Raw genomic sequence first — 27,615 nt, forward strand, 5'->3', positions numbered from 1 at the left:
TTGTGATGTTTTGACAATGACAACCCAATAGCAGTGGTTCGGTGGTGATAATGGTGACGGCTTGGTAGAGGTGGTCCGTCGATAATGATTGTGGTTGGGTAGTTGTAGTTCGACGATGGCGATGGTCTGGTGATGGCGATGGCCAGACAACGGTGGTCCAACAATGGTAAAGCTTTGGACCCTCAAAAGCTTAGAGCTCCTTTAGCTTTCTCCTTCCAGTCAAGATCCCCCTCATGGAAGAAGTGGGGTTATATTTATAAATTTTTTGAACAAAATCCCTCTTAATTATTGCATGAATCCAAATCAATCCATCAGACGACCTAGAGTGATAATTTTGATCGGATGATGTTTTATGGGTATCTAAATACCTTGATGTCAAAATTAAATGATCTTGAACTTGATGAATTCGCCTCAATAGAACGTTTGATTTAACTATAAGCTTGTTAAATTTAGAGATCATTTGCTCGATAAAAACATTACTAAAAAATTCTTATTCTACTTTCAACGCATGATATTGGCTCACTTGGAGTCAAATCAAACAATGTTTGATGTCAGTTGACTCATCTTACCAAAACAGCTCATTTGCATTTGCATTGGAGTATAGTTAATTAAATATGTGAAACTCTTAGCCCCAATGTAAATCAAGATTCGCAAGATTTGTGCATGATTAAGATAATTTTTTAGGATATATATATATATATATATTTAAAAAAGAATGGTCAGAGAGTTTTATACGAGCCTCTAGCCACCCTAATGTGTCCATCTATTCGAGGACTGCCCTCACTGCAGGCAAACTGACCAGAGGTTGAGTTGAACCCATGACCTGAGGAGACTTAAACATTCAAAGAGACTGTTCTGCCAACAGACCACGGCTGGTGGCGCACACACACACACACACATATATATAATTATCACATTCTAATAAATCCAGCAGAGCAAAAAAAACTTATTGGTATAGAAATCTAGGAAATAACAAAAAAATTTAAGGGCAAATATAAAGATTATAAATGTGTTTGAGAAGCAAAACTATAAACAAATTGCCACAAATAGTTTCCCTTATGCTTTTTCAAAAACAATTTTTCTGAAGAATATTATTGTAAAAAAAACATAAATAAGAACATAATTTTGTCAGCCAACCAAATGTTGACTTTGCAAGTCTTTCCTGGGACAAAAAATAATCAAAAAAGCTACCCAAAAACAAATTTTCCTCATTGCTATTTTAAGGAATACCAAATTTTGTGGTAACCACCACCATCCTATTCAAATCTAAGATTCAAAAGGAGGCCATATTTGACTTCTGTTGACTGTAATTTACAATTATTTCAAATGAAAAATCTATGTATAAACAAAATAAGAGAGAATAAAAAGAAAAAGAAAAAGAAACTGCTACCTTTCGTTATGTGGTGAGGAAGGTTTTTTGGGAGAAGAATGAGCAGAGAAGCCTCCTCTGTCTGCTGCTCCATGACTCTGCTCATCTGTTCTGCTTGTTTGATTTACATCAGAAGGCCTCCGATCATCTGGGAGACTTCCACATTGCGCCTGAGAATTGATCCTTCTTCCTTCTGTGACTTTCCTATCAACCCTGACATAAGAGTGATGGCCCCTGTGGTTTCTTCTGCCAGAGAAACGTTGATCTCGAAAGAAAGGTCTCTGAAGATAAAGGAATGGTTAGAATCAAATACCAAAACTAAATTTTAAGAGAAAATGAAATTACATGCCTTTTCTTTGGATGGTGATGAAATTTTGAGTAAAATCTATTGAAAATAAGCATCAAAGAATGCAATCATAAAACCATGAGTTTACGTTATTCGGTGATATTCACCTATGCCTATGGCAGCATAGAAATACAATATTCTAGTAAATATTAAAAGATAATACACATCAAAAATTTATTTTCACACCCAAGTTAAGAATCAAAATCATTTCTTTCTCATTTAAATGAATGGGAGAAAATCCATACACCTTCTGTGAAAATAATGGTTGAATATGAAGAATAAGATGTTACTTGTGCTATTATCTTCGTCTTCCCTTCCCACTTGAGAGCTTCTCCATATACTCTCTTCCTGCTACAATAGTTTCTCCATACAACAACAACAACAACAAAGCCTTAATCCCACAATATGGGATCGGCTACATGAATCTATTTAATGTCATATTTTCATTTAATTCTAATAAATTAAGATCATTTTTTTACAATAGTTTCTCCATATTAAAATTAAAAGCTTAAGCCCTCCCTCCTCTCTCTTTTATTTGCTTGTAGTTGTTGGGTGCTTCAGCATAATGAAATCATCTCCTTATATAATGCTTAGAAATGATTGATAACAAACTTGAATTTACACTAGGTAGATTATGGCAAGTAATCTATAATGTTGGAAGATGATTGGTAATAGATTTATAGAAGCTAAGGATAGTTAGGTAAAAGTTTCTTCTACAAGCCAAGTAATCTTCATATCTTAATAATCTCCCAATGAAATATAATTTTTTATGTATATAATTAGCGGCCGGTGCCTAAATACTTCTCAATACAAAACATTCGTATCATTATTCATAAAGTTTACCTAAGACTTTACAAAGCAACAAATGAATAAGACTTTTATAGTTACAATAAAATCTTCTTATGATTGGTTTAATTCTTCTTGAAAACATTTGAGCTAGATTATCTCCATGGCTTCAATGACAGCTATATATTTAGCTTATGTTATTGATAATATAACTATATTGACACACAATTGATGGGGGTACCTCCTTAGAAGAAGATTTACCGTACATTGTAGTATTTTTTTCATGTACCTGTGTCAGCTCCCCACTTTGCATCAAAATATTCTTTATACTTTTAGGGTTCAGTGAATAATTAATTGTACTTCTCATGTACCTTATGATCCACTACACAGCCTCCCAATGTTTCTGTCATAGATTGGACACATAAATACTAATAAATAGCTCCCACAATATGTGCAATAGTTGGCATTGTGTAAACTATTGCATGCATCAAAAAGCCAACTATTAATGCGGAAGGAATTCCCCACCCCGCCCACACTTAACAATGAAGCATTTATCAACTTAACAATGATTGCCACTTTCCAGAATAACAATGATCAAACAAAGCATAGTGTAAAATATTATTATCAAAACATCACCGCGAGTATGCTAAAGGTCCAAACTGTCTATATAAGTATTTGTTAATCAACCCAAAGACAACTACAATAATGAAGACATGACTGCATTAAAGCTAATGCCATGCCAAGCCAGCCTCCATGAAGCAATGCTATGACGATAAACTTTGGCGGAAGTAAACTACTATAAGATCAAAAGTTTAAAGAAAAAACCATAATAAAAGTGAGGATAATACTTACTGGATTTCCGTATGTTCGAGTACCAGGCCTAAAACTTGGACGCTCATTTTCATATCTATCATAACCACCGGATGACCAGCTAGGACCTGATTGCAGAGAAGCAAGCTGTACTAACCGGGGGTCATAGCCCATGGTCTGGGTTAGAAAGTTGATGTTGTCTGTGGATGGTCTAATAGAGCCATCCAGTGGATGATAACCCTGTAAATATACTGATGGCACCATAACAGGAAGATAATACGAATACAGTCCATAATTTAGGGTGTTCTGGCAGAGCCTTCCGTATTGTAAGCTTTGCAAATGGCTAGAAAAATCACCATCGAGCACTTCAGACGACTCTACAGATGCAGCTCTTGTGGTACTTAAATCCACAGAATTCAAGTGACCCTCAGACTGATTATAATTCTTTGCAATATCAATGTCCTGATATGATCGAGATCCACAATTTTGTTCTCCACCATCTTCATCAAACTGGTTTATTGAACCGACAGAATTCACCCCATCAGCTGGAACAGCTGGAAAATTGTACGCAGAACGCTCGGTTGAGAATGGATCTAGTGGACCTACAGGATCAACGGCAAGAGAAACACTTAAATTATCTACCACCATCTGCAGTGAACTCCCAACAACCACAGGCTTTGTTAAAGTCGAGGTATCCACCACACTTATTTGTGCAGCTTCATATCCAGGTACTTGGTTCCTGACATGTGGGGAAGCCAAAGGAGAAGCATGATCTTCAAAATAAGAATGTGCAACTGATAAAGGAGAAAAAAAATCTCCACTTTCATCACCTTCCGGAGACGATGAGATGTGCTCCAAAGCATCAGCAAATTGCTCCCCGTTACTTAGATTACCGGACAATGAAGTGGTAACTTCAGAAAGATGTGGTTTTCTTAACCATTTATCACTTCCTGTTTGGGTAACCCTTAAATCCTCTGAAGTATCTGAGGAATGATTTCTTCTGAAAGAGCCCGACTGTGTTGAGGTAACAAACGTCAAATTTTCATTGCTGTCAGTGACACTGACATCATTTGCTCTACCAGTTTGATACTGGAATGCATCAGGATGATCATCTTTACGTCCGCTACTTTCAGCTGCAACTATATCATTGCCTTGTGTAGCAGATGTACAGGATGCATTTCCTCGTGCAGTAGGGATGCAGTTATACCTAGTTGCAGTAAGGTGCTGCGTTTCACCAGATTGAATCTGCAACCCTTCATTTTCAGTTTCAAATCCACCAATGGACCCAGCATCATCCTCAGGACTAGGCTTGCTGGAATTCTTATTGACAGCAACAGCTTCTTCGGAACTTTTCTGGGCGGAATTAGAAGATGAATCCAAGTTTTGAAAAAACTGCATACCAGATCCTCTGGAAGGGTTCATCAATGTAATGTTGGATGGAGAACTTCCTGTCAACTTTATCTGTGCATAATCAGTTGAAGCTAGAACAGGAGACAAAGAAAGCGGTAAATAAGAAGATGCCGTAATATTTACCAGATCCTGCCCTTTCTGCTGTTGCAACTGCGAAGCCCTGTAATCATAAGCAGGCCCTGCCCTCATAGCTGTAGAACCAGAATCATCTAGATAAGTATTTGAGATTATGGTTGAAACAGTAGCAACTTCAGGGCATTGAAAAGATGATGTTTGCCTAAAAAACTTCGAATCGTCAAAAGAAAATCTTGCACTTTGAACACTGGGAATTTCAGAATCCATGATTATTCCTCTGCTGGTATGCTCAGATATTAGATTCTCATCGTGCATTTTGCTTGTATCTAAATTTCTATTATGCTTTATATGAGATGAGGCGACGGTAACTGTTCTTGTAAGTTCGGGAAAAGACCGCGTCCTTGAAAACCGGAGTTTGCTCTTTCCATTGTTATTAACAGAATGATCAGTACTTGAAATTTCCTGATTCTTCTCAGAAGCATAACCACCTGAAACACGGCCCTGTCCAACCTGATGAACATCACTCACCTTCAGTCCTATGCTGGAATTATCGGAACCCTCGTTTGGGCGATTTACCAAGGGTTGCAAGAAGTGAATACTAGGGATAGGAACATCTGGTCGATTACTGCTTCGATGCCTTTTCCAAGTGTTAATAAAAAACTGATCGACTTCAGCAATCATCTTCTCTTCTGGACAATCAAGTAATTTGGCCAACTTCTTGGCTCCAAATGCAAATGCACTGCGTATTCTGCGGAAGTTTCCTGTAAAGGTATACCAATTGTTCACAATGATACACAGACCATCGAGAGATGAAATCAGAACTAGAAAATCTAATTTAACAAACTCCATAAAATCTTTATTCAGCCAAAGGTTTAGACAAATTTCCATTCTTTATATTGCCATTGCAAAGTATCTTTGTGTCATTTCATGAATACACTGCCCCATTAGAATTTGTCAAGTATGAGAAACTAATGGTTAATGAGCTTGTAAATTCAGTCTCATATAACACAAGGTTTTGTGGGTGTACTATTGAGCTGTAGAGGAAAAACATGGAGATTTAAACACCCTGAATTAAACTGACTACTATGGAGTAATTTAGAGAAAGTCTTAATAAAAATTTTTCAAGATCCAAAGAAGGCTTCTTCTTGGTTTACTGAGCTTCCCTCTTCTTTAAAAAACATGAAGAATAAAAAAACAAGAACCTGTTTAATATAGAGCTGCATAAGTCACAAGCAAAGGACAACTAAAAATGCGCTAAACAAGTAAGACCTCGTTTAGCAGTAATTTTCAAATTATTGCTTTTTCAAAAGTCTTAAAATCATGTACGAAAAACATGCAACAAAAGTGCTATGCGGAGCGCACACCTGATAACATTTGTGATTTGCTAGCATAGCAACCTGCCAACCTCTTCAAGGAAAGCAATGAATTTCAAACATGGGTGATATGCTTGCAGAGCAACTTGTCCACCTCTTTTAAAGGTAGCAGTGATTATCTCACACAAAACAACACAACAAAACATAGCTAAATGAAGCCCAGTGATGCAAAAATAAATTTTACAACATCCAAACTGTTGTTTCTTCGTGTTTACCTCCGTTCAGTTTAGTTTATGATCGATTTGGCTAGGCATTTATAGTCTATGGTCGGTTCAACGTGGTTTGGCTCCAAAACATAGTTGATTTGGGACCAAAACAAGCTATGGCCAAAAATTAGGGAGCATAAACAATAGTTAATTTAAGAACTAAAAGACCCCACATAATAAAACAAAATATAACGTGAAGCATAAAGCCAAAATTAGGGAGCAATTGACAAGTACTTCTAACATATGTGTTACCAGAGTTAACCCTAATCACAAATAAAATGCAAATATTATTGCTAAAACTCAATAGGAGTTACAAACAAGTACTCTTGATAATAGAAAAATCACATAATAGAAAACTAACGGCACAAACATGCAAGACACCCTAGGGTGATGGCAAAGGTGGTGGATGGTAGGGGTTGGTTGTAGGCTGGGGCACAACAGGAGGCTGGAATGGCGTGGTGGCAGCACTGGAAGTAAGGACCGAGGAGGTAGCAACAACCGGTAGGCAGAGGGGAGGGTGGCGGCAACTGGCTGGGAGGCTTGAGAGCTGGTGGCAGCAGGCTGGGAAGGAGGAAAGGTATTACAACAGCAGGTGGGGGTTTTCTATGGATTGAAGCAGCCAGAAGGATAAATAGGGCTGGCGGTAGAAAAAATAGGGGAAGGGAAGATGCGCGGGTGGAAGAGCAGCGAGCGGCTAGTTGAGGAGGATGGGGAAGTCGGGGATAATCACCAACTCGGAGAGAGAAACAGTTGAAGCACCATTCATCCTCAGAAGCAACCCAAGAAGGGAAAAGGGGGATGTTGGAGGCTGTCCTGACAAATAACTTAATAAGAAATTGAAATCTAATGACAATAACATAATATATATAGTAGAAAACTAAAAAGGGAGAGGACCATTCCCTTGCCCAACAACCCTGACACATAAATATGGACGGCCGGCCCTGCTCCCCCATTAGTTGAACCGGTTCGGGAGGTTCAACCATTTAGCCCCCTGAGGAGGCCCGCATCAGTCTCCAGGTGTTGGGGTGATAGTTAATTCTTCGAAGCTTTTGTTTGCACGTTGCAGGTGATGGAGCTGTTGTAACCTCCTGGGGTTGAAGGCTCTACTACCGCGGTACACGAAGCACCTAGATCCCACTAGCGATTGTACCGTCCCCCAACGCATCTGAGGATCTTTCCCCGTTCACGAGCAAACATCCACATTGGTCCAATCTTCTGGGAGTCCCCTACTGAACTGAGCTAGGCCCGTGTGTTATGTGAATATTGTTCAATCCTCTCAAAGTAATCCAAGGTCACTCAACTTGATCTAAAGAGAGGGTAACCAGAACCTCCCCGAAAGGTGGTAGCCATGGTGGTATGGTTTCGATCGTGATATCTTGAAATGCTCTCTATCGTGATTGTCCCATGTCTGGAGCAAGTGTCTCAAACCTATCATCTTTCCTTGTCACCAAAACTGCTCCCACTTATGTTGCTCTGTTGGCAAGAGCACTTGTGATCTCGGGCTCCGACAAAGAGATAAGGACTATGCACTTCCCATCATTGGTGAAAGAGTAGATGTTTTTGAATCCGTCATACTAAGTTCTACGGTTAAACTACCACAGTCTGCCCAACATGTAGCAGGTATTAATGGGTAATACGTCACACCGCACGTGATCCTATAGCTGGCTCCCGATCGAAAACTCCACTTATGCACATCCGGTCAATATTGACCTTGCTCTTCTTCAGCTACGTCAAAGAATATGGTTTGGAGTGCCTCTGAATCATGAGACCCAACTTCCCCACTATATGTGCAGATCTCATGTTCTTATTATTCCATCCATAATGAGACTTCATACATTTACATTCATGATGCAACGAGTAGAATATATTATGACAAAACCACTACAAATCCCTCGCATTCTCAGTCTATAGGACTGAGCAAACCACGAGCTCCTCTCCATCATCCAGAGAAAGATGATACATCTCACCCTATTCCCCTGCGGTCTCCTCGTAGCTAAACTCCTCTACGGCGCTCTACTCAGTGAAAGATACAACTCGGCTTGTCGAGCAGTTGGAGGCGATGTGCCCAACTCTGTGACATACAAAGTATTTTTTGGCATGAACTGTAGTAGGCGTGCTACTCTTCTCAAGCTTCTTCTCACTGGGGGTGGCTCTATCCTTATCTGAACCAATTTTCTCAACTTCCTAAGGTGTGCTCCAGTTGGCGTCTCCAACAGTGGGTGGTTGTCTGACTGGTGGTTGTTTTCTGCTCCTGCTTCTACTGTCTTTCCACTTTCAATACTTAGGTTTTGATATTTTCAAAAGAACAATAAGGCTGCAGCCACACCACTTTGCTAATAGAGGGCTTCAAGCCTCCCAGATAACGAGCTATGATATGTTCCTCTAGCTAGACCAAATCATACCATCTCTACGTGGTCAAACTGTATCGTAAACTCCTCCATTGATAAGTCTCTCTGTTGCAGGTGGAATCTTTGAAACATATCCTGATGGTAGTGAGAAGGTGGGTATTTCCTCTACATCGTCTTCTGCATCTTCTCCCACTTTGTAATCTTATCATTTTCTTCTCTCTGCCTCTGCCTCTGCAAGTTGTCTCACCACAAGAAGGCGCTCTTTTTCAATTTGATAGTTGCAAGATTCACCCTTTCATCTTATGACATCAATTTGTACTTGAAGATCCTCTAAAATGATTGAAGCGTTCAATAAAGTCGTTTGGATTCATAACTCCATCGAACACTCATAAATCTATCTTTATTTCGCAATCCCTGTGTCCTCCATAGAGGGCCTCCTCTCTCGGCCTCCTTTGAAACTGGATTCTAAAATGTCGTGACATTTCTTCTTCATCACTGAAATCCTCCCTATAAAAGGGGTTGAAATTCTCGTCTCTTTCGCCGTTTTGATTTTCCCGGTCACGATTGAGAGTAATATCCCCCTGGATTTCATCTTCAATGTCTGCAAATCTCCATTTAAGTCGACAGATCTCTCGATATATCTTTCACCAGGTAGGCTCGGACATACATCACCTTAACGACATGAATAGGTTTTAGAGTTGGGAGGTGAAAGAAGGTGAAAATTTTGATTTAGGGTTGTTGATTTTATAAATCAGCAAGAAGAATTTAGGGTTAGGTCAAAGTTTGGCTACGATTTGGAAATAAGAAAGAAAATTATTGGTGGGGGTAAAGCAGATGCCGGGAAACCCTAAGTTAAGACTAGGGTTAGACTAGTTTTAATACCAAATAATACTATAGTTAATTCAAACCACAATAAATTACAAATATTACTTTTGAAACTCAATAGGGGTTACAAACACCCTTAATAATAGAAAAATAAAAACACAAACATAAAAAACGCCCTAGGGCGATGGTGGATGGTGGTTGGACAGCAGGTAGAGGGGTTGATTGGAGTTTGTGGGTAGGGTTGTCAAAACAGTGTGTGTTCGGCTACTTAAGAAACTCGTGTTCGATTCATTAGTTAAATTAACGAGCCGACCGCAAATATTTATTTTGTGCTCGATATGTATACGGGCAGAACACGAACAAAGATTTGTTTGTTCGTGTTCGACACATTTTGGACCATTTTTTTTAATATATATATATATATATATATTGATGAATAGTATTTTTAAAAAATTTAATTGACTATAAAGCTACAAAGATTTATAATCAATTAAAATTATTAATTAAAAACTAGAAAAAAAAATTATTAAATTATATTTAAATGATGTTTTCATATTAGGGTTGTCAAAACGACTCTTTGTCCGCGAGCAGCTGGTGTTCAACTTGCTAAGTAAACGAGCTGAACACGAATATACTTTTTTTGTTCGCAATATAAACGAACCGAATACGAACTGTGATATTTTTTCGTTTACACCCCTAATTGTGGGCACAGCAGAAGGCTGGAATGGCACTGGAAAGCAAGAATGAGGGGGCGGCAGTAGTAGGTGGGCATGGTGAAGGTGGCGGTAGTTGGCTGGGAGGCTAGCAGGGAGGAAAGGTATTACAGCAGTAGTGAGGGTGTTGTATGGGTTGCGACGGCAGCAAGAAGGGGGTTTAAGGCTGGTGGTAGGGAAAATAGGGGAAGGGAAGGTGCACAGGTGGAAGAGTAGCGAGCTGTCGTTTGCAGGATAATCACTACCTTGGAGCGAGATACAGTCGGGCACCACTTGTCCTCGGATACAAACCTAGAAGAGAAAAATGGAACGTCGGAGGCTATCCTGACAAAAAACTCAATCAAAAACTAAACCCCACTGACAATAACATAACATATATCTAGTAGATAACTAGGAAGGGGAAGGACCCTCCCCTTGGACGGCAACCATAGCCAATAAACCTGGACCGGCTAGCCTTGCAACCCCTTGGCTGAGCTGGTTCAGGAGGTCCAACAGGTTCAACAGCTTAGGGAGCCCCACGTCAATATGTAAATGAAGATGTTAACTTTTGACCTGCAATTCACTCTAAAAAATAATATAATAATAAAGAATGAGCTACAAAACTCAGTAAATGGTCAAGCCTATGAAAGCAAGAAAGCTAACGAAAAATGCATGTACTACAACAATATTAAAGCATTAAAGTTATTAATTAAGACTTTATTTACCTAAAATTCTAATTGCATCGTTTTGCCCTCACCATCTCTTTCAGAATTGACTAATTAGAGTTGTTTCGCTATGTATGCAGGTGATGAAGAAATGGTTAGATAATTTGAGGTTACAAACCTAACGTCAATTATGAGAGATCCCTTTCAGTTAGTTCTTGAAATGTCCGGAACTACAATTTTCTGAAGCCCTAATTCATTAACTATAACAGTGAATGATTGATGATGATGAGAATAATGGATACACTAGTATATTAAACAAAGGAGGAGGCACTGACAACTTTTGGAATTATTAAATTTGCACTGATCACTGATAAAAAATATGGAAAATTATCAATTGAAAGGGAATTAGATAGAATGTATGGGAGTATGCGATTAATAGCATACGAGATGGAGACAAAAATTTCAAGAATTCAACCCTAAAGAGAGCATTTCTAAAGTGCACTAACAGAGAAAGTATCTGAAAATTTGAGTTACGCGTTTTGTAGAAAGCGTCATTCTCAATCATGATAGACCATATTATTTTTACAGATATACTCACACTAGTTGAAGATAAAGAAGCATATTTTTATACTCATGGAATAGGATGTCTTCAGAGAGAAATTGAAAGATCTGAAAAAAGTGTTTGGTATTTTGTTAAACCATTGCCTAGGAAAAGAATGCCACAACCCAATAAATTGTCATTGAATAGGCCATATCATTATAGTATTGGGGTAATAAAGCCATCATAAAGTTGGTTGGAGGAGCACCAAAAATATTGAGTTGAAAAAACAACAAAATGCTCATGGGAAAAGATTTTTTGCAATTGGTGATGGATCAAAACGCAAGTATGAATCATTATTTCAAATCAAGCAAAGCATTTTATTTATTTGGTGAGTCGTTATATTTTTAAATTAAGTCCAACTTATTAATTAAAGGCGATTGTTCATCCTACACATGCAAAAATATAAGGAATATGACTTCTGTGAGTCTGTTGTAAATACTCTTACGCAGCATATCTCACCTAAAGTTATGAAGAAGACAGTTAGTACCCCCATTTTTAGGAGAAAGCAGGCGAAATAATGGAATAACTATCAGCTGCCAGTCAATCCATTCCCTGTTACAAAAGGTTAAAGCAAGAGTTGAGAGCGGTCAGGCTCAGTTGGAGGGTAATTAAAAAGGGTTAGAGCAACAATTGGTTCTTTGGTCCATCTTGTTCAGAGTTGTAGATATAAAGAGCAGTAGAAAAATGATGGGGCGAGGACATGCCAACTACTGACTCAGCCATTCACTCATTAAGGTGGGGAATGAGGTGCATGGAACAAAAAATGAAGCAGAGGTGGAATATGAGATGAAGTATATAATTGACCAATCCTTTACCATTTGTATATACGGATAAGGAGGCTAAGAATATAGTAAATTCTAGCTCATATCTTGGTATTATAGAAATAAATGAGGCTTAGTTAATAGATTACAAGAGGAGGAATCAAAAGAGCAAAATGAATTTGACTAGGTATTTTAAAGATTCATCTAGAAAGAAACAGAAACCATGCCAAGCACCAGTAATCCCCTTCCGGTTGATAGATGAAAAGAAATCATTTTCCATTAAATATGTCAAGATTAATGAGCAACTCCAAAGATAGAGAGATAAAAGTAAGCAGAGGAAGCGCACATGATTCCAACAGTTGAATACTCCTATAAAATTATATGATGGTAAAATTAAAAATATTCTACTTTATTAAACACATATAATTTCTTGAATAACCAATTATACTAATTTCTGCCTTTTTTTTTACAGCACATTGACTGTTTATCTACCTAATAAAACATGACACTACTCAAAGACTTGTGAATCAGGCAACAATGTGTTGGATCATGGATGAATTAGATGATTAGTATCGCAGAGCATTGATCTCCATGTAAAATAAATCAAAGAAGTCTCTGAGTGACCTGAAGAAGCCATAGTGTAATTCATTGGAGAGCAGAAAAAGTTCCTGAGATGATAATTAGGCGCATAACTCAAATTTTTCAACGAGTCGGAATATAATAGATTGAATGATATGTGAAATCTCATTGTCTGCAAAGACCACGACTGATATAACTCTGACCCCTCTTGCACCTCACAGACCTTATAGATAACAAGGAGCTCATTCTACAATTGCTTTCCTAGGTTATTTAAATTGTTAAAGTTATTTGATAATAGGCAGCAACTTCGCTACTCCAAACATCCTTGAGAGTGGAGGAAGGTCACAACAAATAAGGACCCTATGTTTGCAGCCATTGCATATTTTAACAAAATTTAGATAATTTAGGTATTTCTTACACATAATCTGATGAGTGCTTTACATCTAATTTGCAACAAATTATATATTTCATTTCAAAAATAAATTTTAAGTTAATTTGATTACATACAATTCTACATAAACCGTTTATGTGTAAATTTATTTTACAATATTGTAACTTCAAAGATTCATCAGCTGTACATGCTATTCCTATATTGTAAAAATTAATTCTTTATGTCATGACAATCTATGTACATCATGTATCATTTATTTCATTAATCCAATTTATTTAGATTTCATATTAATTTATATATGTTATGGATGTTGTGCTATAACTCTTGAATTACGTTATTTATGCTATAAATATTGTTATATGTACTTTCAATCTCTTAAATTGCATTGTTATTTATCTACAATATTGTTATAACTCATTTGACCACGATCTGAAGTTCTAAAACTTGTTGAGGTGGACTATAAAAACGTTATTCAGAGGTATTTTGGTATAACAAACTTTCAGGAATTTATGTTTGATTATAACAAAGGGATAGATCAAAGGATAATTAAGCTAACGTTCTAGGGTAAGAAAATGAGCTCAATCATTTCTTATAAAGGATATAACCATTTACCTCAATACTAATAGCACGTGGGGTTTAAGTTTAACAATCACACTAAATTTTTGCTTAGCAAGTGCGAGCAGTTGTATATCCATAAGAATGGGTGAGTTCTTAAGTGGATGAAAGATGGAAAATTTTCAAAAAAAAAATAAAAAATAAGTAAATGAGTATTAAGATGAGTTGGGGAATGTTTTGAAGTTTAAACTTTAAAGTATTGTTATAAGCTCTTCATTTAAATATTCTAAATAATATCCATAACCCAAGGATATTTACTACAAGTAATGGGATAGGTAAGAAAATCATTATTTTGTGTAGGGTTCTAAGTACAACAACAACAACAACAAAAAAGCCTTAATCCCACTACGTGGGGTGGGGTCGGCTACATCGGCTACATCAATCTTTTTTCTCCATTGAGTCCTATTTAGTGTCATATTTTCATTTAGTTCTAATAAATTAAGATCATTTTTTATACAATAAGCCCAAGTCTTTCTAGGTCTACCTCTGCCTAAGTGAATAAAATAAACTATTCGGTATAAATAAAATATTCTCCATTGTGAAGGGTTCTAAGTGAATAAAATAAAATATTTGGCTTAAAAAATGCCTAATTTTAATATATATATATATAAACTGTGGGCACACCCCTGTTAAATGCTTTAGGCTCCACCCACATTTGAGATCGATATATCCTAATAACATCATCCATGTGGAGGAAAATATAACAGACACTATTAATCTTCCAGAAATAATGAATGAGATTTGACTCAAAAGGCTACTTCTCACCAACCAGACCAGTAGCTTCCGTCTACTGTTGTTGAGGCAGTTCTTCCTAATATTATAAATTTTACGAATTTTATTGTAACAGATGCTAGTCGAAGTGTATTGGAATCACCTATTGCGAGAGAAGAGGGTACTTAAGTTATGGAGGAGTGTCTGGATCAAGGTGTGTTGCAGGCAGAGTCAGATCAGCAGTTTACCTCCATCGAAGATCCACCTATTGTTCACACGGGACTACCTCTAGCTGATGATTGGTAGGTTTACAAATCTAGGAAGAAGATGAAAGGAATGTCAGATCTAGGTAACTCTCAGGATGATTGTATCATTGTTTCGGGTGGAAGTCCACATCTCAGTATGTTGCTGGACTCCCTCACTAGATCCAAGGGAAGGGGAAGCGGTAGATCCACCGACTACACCCACTATGATTAGTTGTTTCTTTTTGTTTTATTTTTATATATATATATATATATATATATATATATATAGTAAATCAATTTCAAAACTTTTATTATATTAGTTATAAACTTTAATTCATTATTCTTTGATTTTTTTTTAGTTTATTTTTTATATTCAATACTAGATTTCTTGATCTAAAAATTATGAAAAATAAATAGGGTTGTAAATGAACCGGTGCACTTGATGAAAAATTCAAACTTGGATTAATTAATGCTCAATCAAATTTATTCATATTAGTAAATAAACAAGTTTAAACATTTTTTTTAAAAAAAATAAAAGGTTGAATTAATCAAATTTAAACATAGTCCAAGTTTGAAGCCCACATCTCAGTATGTTGATGGACTCCCTCCCTAGAACCAAGGGAAGAGGAAGCGGTAGATCCACCGAATACACCCACCATGATTAGAAGTTGTTTCTTTTTATTTTATTTTTGGGGAATACGTCTGTAATTCATGTAAGTGGGTTCTTTGTACTCACTCACTAAAAATACATATATATATATATACATAATTAATGCTCGATCAAATTTGTTCATATTAGTAAATAAACAAACATTTCTTTTAAAAATTAGAAATTAAAGATAGTCCAGCTAGTCTATTTATGTTCACGAATAAAGTGGTTTGTTATTCAATAAATAAATTGATAAATATTTGATATTAAGTTCAACAATAACTCAAATCATATATGATATGTTATTTAAAAAAATTAATTAATTAGAATTTATTTAATAGTAATGTATTATAATTTAATATTATTAATATTTTAAGATTAATTATTAATTATATATATATATATATTTGCTAAATAACCAAATTTATTAATTAATATATCATTATCCATTATATTCAAACCGTTATATTTATTAAGGTTGATTAATTTATCATTATGATAATATATAAACTCTATTTATGAATTGTATAATTCACATTAATTATATAATATCATATATCTTTAATATTTTTACCCTTTTACAGAACATGGTCTGCTCAATACTCAGCAGCTTCAATCCTTGTTTTTGCTTTCCACAGTCCTGAGCTTTTCACACAATATTTCTTATCCGACTAAGAATTCATAATTTTTTTAGCTTATTAACTATTTTGCAAAATAATTTGTTACAATTGAATATGCATATTAATTTAATGCAATGCATTCTTATTTTATTATTTAATTACAAGAAAACATGCTAGCAACTTCTATATTTAACAACAACGAGTCTTTATCCCACAAAGTGGGGTCGGCTACAAGAATCCTTTTTCTCCATTGTGTCCCATTTAGTGCCATATTTTCATTTAATTCTAATAAATTAAGATCATTTTTTAATCATGTCCAAGTCATTTTAGGTCTACCTCTACCTTCCTTTACATAAGTCGAATTTAAAACGTCTACTCTCCTAACTTTTATATCATTTTATTTAATTGCATAAAGTATTTAGATACAATTCAAGAATTTATTCAATTTCTTTTTAATTCAAATTTATAAGATTACTTATTAATAATTTTATATAAAAAGCCAACTCTTTCAAATTTTTAGTTTAGTTATTTAACTCATTAAAACATTTGTTCATTAATATGAATAAGACAAGTACAAACCAAATATAATTATTAAAAAAATTAAACAAGTCAAATATGAACATATTTTTTAAAGTTAGGCTCGAACCAAACATAAAAAACTTATAAATGCAGTTTCTAATAGTAATGTTACCTTTATTCACACTCCGCCCAAGATTGTTGCTTGTACGTAAAGGATCAATAATATTCAAATGCTTGGATACAAATTGTTGGCCTTGATTTTCTAGACCAGTTAGAGAGGTTGCATAAAATGCGCTGCAGGCCTCAAGAAAGAGTTTATCAAAGAACAATTTACCACCATCCCTTCGAGGAAGCTCCGCTGCTTAATTTTGTGAAGGAACAAAAAAGAGAATTTAAGTTGCGAAAGCAATAAATCATAATAGAATATGCTTACCTGTCATATCTGGAAGTGAACTGATTGGAACAGGGCCCCAAATGCTGACACAGAAGTTATCCCAGTCAAAATTACTGAAAAATTCTAGGAATCGATACAAGACCTAATAATGCAGACAATCCAGTTTAGTGTATGATATGTTTTACAATTACAAAAAAGAAAATTTAAGGAACCAATATTACCTCAAATGGCCCAGCAAAGGCACCATTGAAAACATGAAATATGTAAAGAACAAGGATCTCTAAAGCATATGTGGAGATAAGCCCAAAATAAGCACCAATAATCCGACTCTCATAGTAACACCAGGCTTTGATCAATATTATGCTTTTCTTGAAAAGATGATTCCGGCTTATTAGAAGGTCAACCTATAAAAGCAAGGAGTTTAATAGTACGGTGGTAAAGAAACAACAACAACAACAACAAACCTTTATCCCACTAAGTGAGGGTCGGCTAAAAGAATCCTTTTTCTCCGTTGCGTATTATTGAGTTTCATATTTTCCTTTAATTCTAATAAATTGTGATCATTTTTTATACAAATATGCTCAAGTCATTCTAGGTCTATCTCCATCGTTCTTAACTTAAGTCGAAAGCTTCATTAAAAAAATTGTAAGGCTATATTTGGTTGCTTGGAATTTAAGAAGGGAATGAAATTGGAGTTGAAAAATCAAAACAATGGCTCCAAAAAAATCAAACGCTAAATTCCTCAGATTTAATGCAATTTCTTCGCTATTATTTGATCCAGCCAATGCCAAAAAGTTTTGGATCAATCATTTCAAAAAGAAAATGAAGAAAGTCATGTAAAAAAAAAAACATTTAACCCACCTCGTCAAGAAAGCATAAAGTGCACAACCCACCAACTTGATTGAAAGATATATCTACAATAATATTTTCTATGAGACACTTTATTATTTTAACCTGCAAAAGAAAGGATGATGTTCAAAATTAGTACAATCGAAAACAATATTCACAACATAAAACCTTTGAAAACATTATGGAGCAATGAAAGTAGTCTTGCAAATATCAAAGACCATAAAAAAGGCCCAAATCATAGCTACATCATCGATGTGGCATGTTGGATTGAACGAAAGGAACTGATCTCATGGAACTAATACAAATGAGGCTAAAACATTAATAAATAAATAAGCTAAAAATACAAATCTGGAGATGGTGGCATAAATTTCAGCAAAATAAAGACTACCGCCCAACATTTCATGTTATAAAACAGTCATCATCTAAGGGTCTGTTTGGGGCAGCAGCAGCGAAAGGGCAGCGCGGCAGGCAAACGTACTTTTACGTCGTTTGGAGCGGCGGCGGCAAAGCGTCGCAGTGAAAGCTTTTGCGTTTTAACAAAAACGTGGGCCGCGGGATAGACCCCGTGGCCCCACGTTCGGCCGCTAATATTACATATTACCTTCGCCATAGCGAACGCTCCCTGTGAAGCCCCATGTCGACGGAAGAGCTTGTAACAGATACTATTTGCCTCTCTCGCCCGTCTTTTTCCCACTGTCTTTGCAAGCGAAAGAGCTGCAAGATTGTCAGCCCCTTAGATGGCAAGGTGGAGCGATGATGGTTCAGAGACGTTAAATCTTCACCGTTGCAATAAGAATGTTTGGATCGGTTGAAGTCGGCGAGATCGCGGCTGGAGGTTGAGGTAAGTCGATGGCAGAGGTAGGGATAGATGAAAATTGATCCTGAATTCGAACAGTGAAATTTAAGAATTGATTCTTCTTTGCCGCCGGCAAGGGTCTTGGGTCGGCAACTTGCAGAGAAATCTGCCTGTCGATTGCGCCGGCAGATTCCAGCTTGGGTCGTCAGCGTGCAGCATGAAAAGTCTTAAACCCCTATGTAATTGCTTAGGTATTACTTCTCGTGTGCTGTAAATCACATAAATTGAAAGCTTATGATTTTTTTTTTTTAAACAATTTCTTAGCACTGAGTTCTATGGCTTAATCAGCAAAGAGTATAAAATAATAAAATGTTCCATAAATTTAAAAAAAATAATAATTTGCCTATGTTTAAATGGTACTCTGATTAATGCATTTTTCTATCATTGCAGGTGCCCACCTTTTCATGCTACTTCTAATAAATATGCGGTAAGCTGTCTACTTTCTAACTTCTGTGATTGATAGTTATAGCCTACAGAATGATACTTTCATCTTTGCCCTTAAAGTTTTTACCATCACTACCATTCTTGGAGTCTAGTTGTGATAGTGGTTACAGGAATTGCCAACATATAAAGTCTAAATTAATACAAGCACTGTTGGATCCAAAGTTGTTTGCATATGACCTGAACTTATATATAGCTCAGATGGTGGGCTACAACAACAACAACAACAACAACAAAGCCTTAATCCCACTACGTGGGGTCGGCTACATGAATCCTTTTTCTCCATTGCGTCCTATTTAGTGTCATATTTTCATTTAGTTCTAGTAAATTAAGATCATTTTTAATACAATAAGCCCAAGTCTTCCTAGGTCTACCTCTGCCTTTCTTAACACAAGTCGAATTTAAAACATCTACTCTCCTAATCAGATCATCTAATGGTCGACGTTTAATATGACCAAACCATCTAAGACGACTTTCTCTAATTTTGTCTGTCACAGGAGCTACACCAACCCTATCACGAATATATTCATTCCGCATTTTGTCTCTAAGTGTAAAGCCACTCATCCACCTAATCATTCTCATCCCGGCAACACTTAACTTATTATTATGCTTCTCTTTTAAAGGCCAACATTCAACGCCATAGAGCATTGCAGGTCTCACCACCATCTTATAAAATTTTCCTTTCAGTCTTAGCGGTACTTTTCTATCACACAAAAGGCCCGAAGCATTCCTCCACTTCAACCTACCAACTTGAATTCTACTATTAACATCCCCATCTATATCACCATCGCTTTGGACAACGGACCCAAGATATCTAAATCGTTCACACCTTTTAATAATTTGATCACCCAAAGTCACACTTTTGTCACTAGAGCTATTACTACTAAAATTACATTCCATGTATTCAGTTTTAGTTCTACTTAAACGAAGGCCTTTAGACTCCAATGTAGACCTCCATAATTCAAGTTTTTCCTGGGCTTTTTCTCTTGTTTTATCCACGAGAAGAATATCATCAGCAAAAAGCATACACCAAGGTACATCCTCTTGTAGATGTCCAGTAAGACCATCCATACCTAAAGCAAAAAGATATGGGCTTAAAGTCGATCCCTGATGTAAACCAACAGAAATAGGAAAATATTTTGTCAATCCTCCTTCAGTTTGAACACAAGTAACAGCTCTAGTATACATATCTTTAATGACTTGAATATAAGTCATATCAACACATTTCTTCTCGAGAACTCTCCAAAGGATATCTCTTGGAACCTTATCGTAAGCTTTTTCTAAATCAATAAAAATCAAATGTAGATTCTCCTTATTATCTCTGAACTTCTCCATCAAACCTCTCAATAAATGTATAGCTTCCATAGTAGACCTGCCAGGCATAAATCCAAATTGATTATGAGAAATTTTCGTGATGCATCTTAACCTATGTTCAATTACCCTCTCCCATAATTTTAAAGTATGACACATCAACTTAATTCCTCTATAATTTGCACACTCTTGTGCATCCCCTTTATTCTTAAAAATGGGATAAAAATACTCTTCCTCCACTCCTCAGGCATCTTTTTAGTTTTTAAAATAATATTAAAGAGTTTAGTAAGCCAAGAAACTCCCAAATCTCCCAAATATTTGCACACTTCAATTGGGATATCATCAGGTCCTACAGACTTTCCACCCTTGGTTTTCTTTAAAGCCTCCTCAACTTCTTATTGCTAATGCGACGGTAAAAATGAAACGTTTTATTATTATTTACGATATTAAAACCACTAAGTTCGATCGTATTTTCAGAAACTTCATTAAAAAGTTTCTCAAGATGGTGGGCTACTTAAATAAATTTAAATATGACCTGAATTTATTCTCAAGTTATCATGATAGTTTAATGGGTCATGTGGGCTATTTTTGATTGTCCAAGCAAATTTCATGGAACTAGAACATGGAAACCAAAATTTTTCTTCACTTTGTGTGAATCTGATGTTGTTTTATCCTCATTAACAGGGAAAAGTTTTGATCAAGGTAAATGTTATGATATGAATATCATGAGCAATCAGGAAAAGAGCAGTGGTTTTAGCTTTGTGAGTTAAGATGAACACTTTATAGCAATAACTAATGCTGATTAAATTTTTGTCAATACTTAGAGTACAATATCGTTTTGTTACTCTTAAAAGCTTCAATACCTTTTTGATGTATTTATTTTTGCAAGCTATAAACAATGTCTACAGACCTTTATGGGCCACTACATTGCTTAGCAAGATAGTGTACTGCTTTAGGAAAAGAGAAGTAGAAGAGATCGATTAGTGTCGTTTAAGTTTTTACATGCTGATAACTTCTTAGACAAATACCTACAGGCCGTCATGCTTTCAATATTCCGCTTCTTTCCTTTTTTAGACAAATTTACATGTGGGAGACTTACATACCTTGCACACAATTCTTATTATTGACAGTTATATGTTCTTTTTCTTATATTTATGGAGAAATAATAGCTGATAAGTTTTGCAGATCTTATTTTATTCAGGTATGTTATCAATGGAAGATAAGACTGCACTAAATAGATTTCATGTGTGTTTTTTCTTATTTGGTTGTTGACTTCACTTTTCATTTTTTTTTTACAGTTTGGAAATTTTGTTGAAATTGATGGATTCATGATATTTTTTACTTCATGCATCAGTGCTGCTTTTTTACTTCTTTTCAGTCGTGGAGATCATTTGTTGGTCTAGTTTTTCATGATATTAGTTCCCAATTTTATTGTTGTTTTGGTAGAGGATCAGCTTTGAGGGGGGCTTTTTTAAACTTCAAAATAAATTCATCATTATTTTTAATTTCTGCTTTTAAATTATTAAATAAGTGTGTGTCAATGTTCTGTTACAAACAAATTTACTGAACAGGGGCGGAATGATCAATTTTCCAGCAAAAGCTGTCCCATAGCTATTTTCACACAGCTACAACAAACAGGCAGTCAGCTTCCTAGCAGCAGCTTCCTGGGGCAACGCAACTGCAGCTGAAAAGCTGAGAAGCTGCAGCTACTCCAAACAGAGCCTAACAGAGTAACCAAAAGAAGACATACAAACAACAAATGAAAGTATGAAATTGCTGCAGTAAAAAACTAAACAATTTTGCTGTACCATTAACGTTTCTTGGGTAAAATAGTAAATACAACAGTTAAACATAGAAAATAACCTCAACGTTTCTTGGGTAAAATAGTAGGCAATAAGAAATATATTTCTTCTTATATTACTTCGTAAGGAAACTTCATATAAATTGATAGAAGGTAATGAAATTCCATATCCTTCTCCACATCTTAGTAAGCCGAAGAATAAGGGAAAATACAAATTAACAAATTACTAAGAAATAACTTCAGTCCAATTATTCAATCAATAAATTGTAATAAGCATCAATGTGAAATAATAGTCACTTGTTAGATGAGTTAACACTTTGAATGGATTGTAGTTAACGAAAATTTGCATGTTTCTGTATTTGGGCCCACGTTTTGAGATGCTGAAAAAAAATTGTTAGCATTGGTCAGGAAGAGTTTATCAAATGGAAAACTTGATGCGTAGTACAGAATAGATACGATTTCAGCCTTTGCTAAAATATTCTTGCACAATGTTATCATCAACCAAAAACGTGGATTATATGAAGTGGAGAAAATTGTAAATTGCCTTGTTCGCAAATCACTGAAGAAACTCATGTGCATGCAAAAAACATGTCTCATAAAACTAGGATGCAATTTCCACAAGATAATAGCATTGGACATCAGAGAAAGAAAAAAATTAGAACGTCAAGAGCCTAAGGACATAAGAAGAGACAAAGAATCTACAACTAAAATATATATCGCTTTGTATGACTTGGACAAATTAAGATAAGTTTTACAAGATCTAAAAACAATTCAAGAGGATACAAGCGGTTTGTAAAATGGAAGATGCACAGAACCATTTCAGATAGAGTTATTCAGGCACTGATGTGTCAAAGTTCATATCGAAGACATACTTCTGCCTGAATGTAATGCACTTCCTTTACACGAAATTCAGCACTCTCACTTTTTCCTTCATTCTCTAGCAACTGAAGAAACGCATTGCCCCAAGTATCTTTCAGATATTCACTAGTGCTACATGCGGTCAAATCAATGTCTCCATCCGGTAAGTAGGTCTTGAGGGGTACTGACCCAAATGTGAAAACCTGAAAAAGTCATTGTTTATTGTTAAAGAAAAAGAAGAAAAAAGACATTTGCATACATAGCACACAATTCTTATGCACTTGCATATCTCATACCTAAGCTTTCATATTTACAAACATAGAACTCAAATCTTTAATATCACATAAAAAATAACACTATTACCACTTCTAACAGAAAAATACAACTTTTCATGCTAGCCTTAATGCATCAAATATGTAAATATAAAAGTTTAGGTGTGAGATATGTAACTACAAAAGAATTTCATGCTACGTATGTAAATTTCCCAAAAAAAAAAAAAAGAAAGCAGTATGAAAAATGGATGCAAGTGCTATATCTTAAAAGAAAGAACTAAATTTATGACATGTAAAACATATTTATATTACTATAAAAAAACACTTGGAATTTCACTAATCACGTATCTCTGCCACTTTTTTTTTCTTGATATGAAAAATCAATATTTATTCTTCATTTGTCCAAACATCATCAATCTCTGCTATGCATTCACAAGGTCCTTGACAAATAATAAAAAGAAAACCCTCTGGTCTTCAAATCATTACAGTATTTAACTATTTATTTTGCCGGTGGAATTTCTCCAATACGATGATCTTTTTTTTTTTTTTTGGAAGTAAATTGTATATTTCCATAGTCTGGTTCATGAAAAAACTAAGAGATTGTTTGATTGGATATTTGTAAAGAACATTTATCTAGAAATGTAGAGTCATTGGAATACATGCATTTTAGAAATGCATAACTTGTTCATTCGGATGTAAATTAAACAAAATAAAATACTTTTGTGTTTATTATGATATATTTCAAAGGCATTGGAAGGTCTCAGCAGATGGCAATGTTGTGGCAAAAGGCAGTGGTTGATGGCCAATGTAGCAAATCAAATACATATATTTTACAATACATTCATAATCCCTATGAATAGATAGCTCATAAATGGGTTGAAAATATGCATTTACTTGAATATAATTACTTTAATAATAAATGTTAATATTATTCCAATGCATTCAAGAGATGCCTGTCCATAATTTTAATTTTGGTTTCGTTTAGCTACAAAATAGAACTTAGTAAATCTAGATTTATAAATCATTTTCAAGTAGGTTTTAATAGAATTTAGTAAATCCTAATGACAGGCATGGTTCTAAAATCTTGTGATTCAAATCGAAAATACTTAGCTGTCCTTTCTATGGTTTTCTGTTTCCCCGGCATGCTTTAAGTAGCTTTGAAGTGTATGCCTCAAAGCGCTCAGAAACTGCCTCGATGCTTATGCTTTTACAAGCTGAGTGAGGCATGTACCAATTTTTGTCTAAGGTAAAGTGCCAAGGCAGTCACGGCTCGAGTCAAATTGATATCTAAAAAAAATTTAAAAAAACATTTCTCTTGTTATTTGATATTCCTACCATAATTTACATCTCTGTTAAATTTTTAAGATAGAATAGCAAAGTAGAGCAAACTTGACAGGTATGCTGTTCAGCAAATAGCAAGCAACAGAAAACCTACAAGCGACAGAAAACGCAATGGGAAGGGATGTGAATGAGAAGGGTTGCAAATTTGTATGAAAAGATCTACAACTCAATGTGAATACTGTGCAGATTCCATTCATTGTAATGTATTTAAATGTTAAGCGGCCACTTTCTTTGTTTTTTTCACACTTTCACTTTAGATTAAGGTTTAAGTTTGAGATTTGCTTTCTTTTTATTATTGTATGATTTTATAGTAATGATAATTACTAAAATAATATGTAGATAATCTATAGTGTATTAATGAATTATTTACTATTTTTATTTTATGAGCTTTTTTAGCCTTTTTTTAGCCTTTTTTTTTTTTTTCAAAGCATGTCTCAATCTGTCTCAAGGTTTATCCTCAACTCCCCATAACAAACCATCTTTATTTCTGATTTTGTAAGTTTAAATCTTTTTCCTCAAAGATCTGACTACTACAGACTTGCGGATCTTATTACTGTTAATTGCTACAGCCCTGAAGCTCTTATTGCTATTAATTATTACAGTCCCAATGTTTCTAAGAGAATTTGCTGCTCGGCTGTAATCATATATTACTATTCAGCCATTGATTTGCTTAAGAAACTTGTTTGGTTTGGTTTTCTTTTCATCTACTTCAACAAAGCAAAGATATGTTTTTTGGACTTAAAAGCATCTTGTTCATACAACTTTTTTTAATTTTGATATTAAATTTAAGTAGAAAAAATGAGATCTAAAATTGCACTTATTAAATGAATGAAAGCATTAGGTACAGTGGTCTCTGATATAGATATAGGACAGACAATATGGCATGGACACTAAACACACCTAGCATTAAAAATAAAGGACATGTATATGTATCGAACACAACATTAAAATATAATAACCTGAAATTAAAAAATATATATAACACTTGCACATAATAATATGAAGCAAATTTATAATATAATGAATTTATTTCATTAGCTCATAAAATAATAAATATATTTAAATATTTAACACTAGAAACTCAATTTAAGAAGAAAGGCTACCTAATATTATAATTGTTAGTTTGGAGATGAGAAAATTGATTATTTTGTAAGACAATGAAAAATAAATGTCATAAAAAATATCACTAGATAGAGCGGAATAAGAAAAATAAAATTAATATTAAGTAACTATTAAATTATTAAAGTAATATATTTTCAATTAAAAGATAACAGATGACTTAAGTTCAACCATTTATGTAATTAACCACTAAAGTTAAAATTTATTCTTTAATATATGAGTCTTACAATTTTTCTTTCTTTCTTAATTAAACTCATCGATAGTGTGCCTGATGCATGTAGAGTGCATGTTCAACAAGTGCATGCGTCTTACATGTATACACAACAAGTTTCATTGGTACAAAATGTTTGTGCATATGAGATGAAGGCAGTGTTTGGTAGCATACTATTAATAGGATTTAGCGATGAATTTAGCTTAAATCCAACCAAACACCAAAAAACTGAACATCAAATCCAACACTCCATTAAATCGAACTTTCTCGCATTCTGTCAATTTTTCCTCATGTTCCATCTCTTTCCCAACGTAAATCCCGCTTTATTAAATCCGATTCCGAGGCAGATTTATTCCGTCGTCGCTCGCAAACTCGGTCGTCCATGATTATCCCGGATTTATCATATTTGATAAATCCTACTTAACATAAATCTAAGTTACACCCAAACAATTCCTAAAACTTTACTCATATAAAGTGACCAACTGTTTATGAGAAGATTATTGAATAGAGAAAAAAACAGACCAACCTCACATGGGTTGCAGCCGGTGATAAGCGACTGGACATACTTGGCCACAGCATTCCTATGCACCTCAGATTGTCGGTTGGGCTGAATACAAGCTATTAGCTCAGCAATTCTCTCCTCAAGCTTGGACCATCTCTGTGCATCTAGCACCCGCGTCGCATTGCCCGCTTCATTAGGCAGAAGACCAGTTAGCAGCAGCCCGCCTGGCTGCGAACAGGCTTCCTGCTCGGCCATATCAGGCTACTAAAGATTACTTAAACGAGCTGTTGTAATCCCCACAGATCCTTCTTCCAATGTAGCAGCTTTAAACAGTTCTTACGCCGCCAACTGAATCCAATGTACCGGTAAGACAGAATAGGCAAGCTTCAGGAAACAAACAAAGTGCAGGGAATAACAAAATTTATTCCTTCAGCTCAAAATTAACAACCAGAAAAAAAACCCCTCCAGTTTTCGCCCAAACAACCCGCCTCTATCATCGCAAGGAAATGGAAAAAGGACAAAAAATTCCAAAGTTGCCCCACCGCAAAACTGACGTGGAGAAAGATTCTAAAAGCACAACATAAACCAGAACCAGGTTCCAATCACACCAAGAGGTTCAGCATTCCTCGCTTTTACACGGCCCATACAATCCGTCCAGGCCCCAAACCAATCCTCCCATTGGCAGAATTAAGCCGATCAACCCACACCTAGGGGACCCTCCGATCACAAACAGAGCCCCTCTAACACGTAGTTACGACGATCAAAGCCCGTGGCTCTTGAAATGGGGCTGCCAATTTGCGGGAATATTGAAAGTGCTCGCCGATCGCTGAGTCCTACCCCGCCGATCCATAGTCCATCTCCACCTATTACGCTCTCAGAAAATGGTGAAAACAACAGGAATAAAAACATGGACAGCAGAGAGAGACATGGAGAGAAGAGAATTGGAGTGAGAGAGAGAGAGAGAACGGAAAGAGGTTGGTTTCACAGTTCTAGGTTTTGTAACGTTCCTTGAAGGAGGCAGGCTCGGCGGGTTGAAAGGGCGCTATTGCACTCCTTCAGACATT

The 27,615-nt window shown here is 35.5% G+C and overlaps 1 protein-coding gene across 5 annotated transcripts; it reads right to left on the bottom strand.

Annotated features, from left to right (window-relative positions):
- Nucleotides 1–1,127: 1,127 nt before the first annotated feature.
- LOC110024487 lies at nucleotides 1,128–27,594 on the bottom strand. 5 transcript variants are annotated; one of them, XM_020724482.1, is made up of 10 exons: nucleotides 26,576–27,594; nucleotides 23,121–23,309; nucleotides 17,852–17,944; nucleotides 17,212–17,394; nucleotides 17,030–17,132; nucleotides 16,769–16,957; nucleotides 4,845–5,557; nucleotides 3,354–4,766; nucleotides 1,391–1,650; nucleotides 1,132–1,304 (listed from the first exon to the last, which is right to left on the bottom strand). In XM_020724482.1, exons 1-10 carry the CDS (start codon nucleotides 26,804–26,806, stop codon nucleotides 1,274–1,276), a joined length of 3,405 nt encoding a protein of 1,134 aa, XP_020580141.1. In that variant the 5' UTR covers nucleotides 26,807–27,594; the 3' UTR covers nucleotides 1,132–1,273. The 5 variants fall into 5 exon arrangements, with proteins under 5 accessions (XP_020580142.1, XP_020580139.1, XP_020580137.1 ...); XM_020724481.1 differs by having other exon boundaries at nucleotides 3,354–4,772; XM_020724480.1 differs by having other exon boundaries at nucleotides 1,131–1,304; nucleotides 3,354–5,557; nucleotides 16,769–16,954.
- Between the last annotated feature and the right edge of the window lie 21 nt (nucleotides 27,595–27,615).

Source organism: Phalaenopsis equestris, unplaced genomic scaffold (genome assembly GCF_001263595.1).
Source record: "Phalaenopsis equestris unplaced genomic scaffold, ASM126359v1 Scaffold000258, whole genome shotgun sequence".
NCBI lineage: Eukaryota > Viridiplantae > Streptophyta > Magnoliopsida > Asparagales > Orchidaceae > Phalaenopsis > Phalaenopsis equestris.

Bases quoted from the DNA above. Each gene is read 5' to 3' on its own strand.
- LOC110024487 (XM_020724478.1), bottom strand. From the start codon at position 26,806: ATGGCCGAGCAGGAAGCCTGTTCGCAGCCAGGCGGGCTGCTGCTAACT. The intron at 5,558-16,768 runs GTAACATTACTA...ATACCTTTACAG, and splicing joins TGGGCGGAGTGTGAATAAAG to GAAACTTCCGCAGAATACGC. The intron at 1,651-3,353 runs GTAAGTATTATC...CTTTATCTTCAG, and splicing joins CTCGAACATACGGAAATCCA to AGACCTTTCTTTCGAGATCA.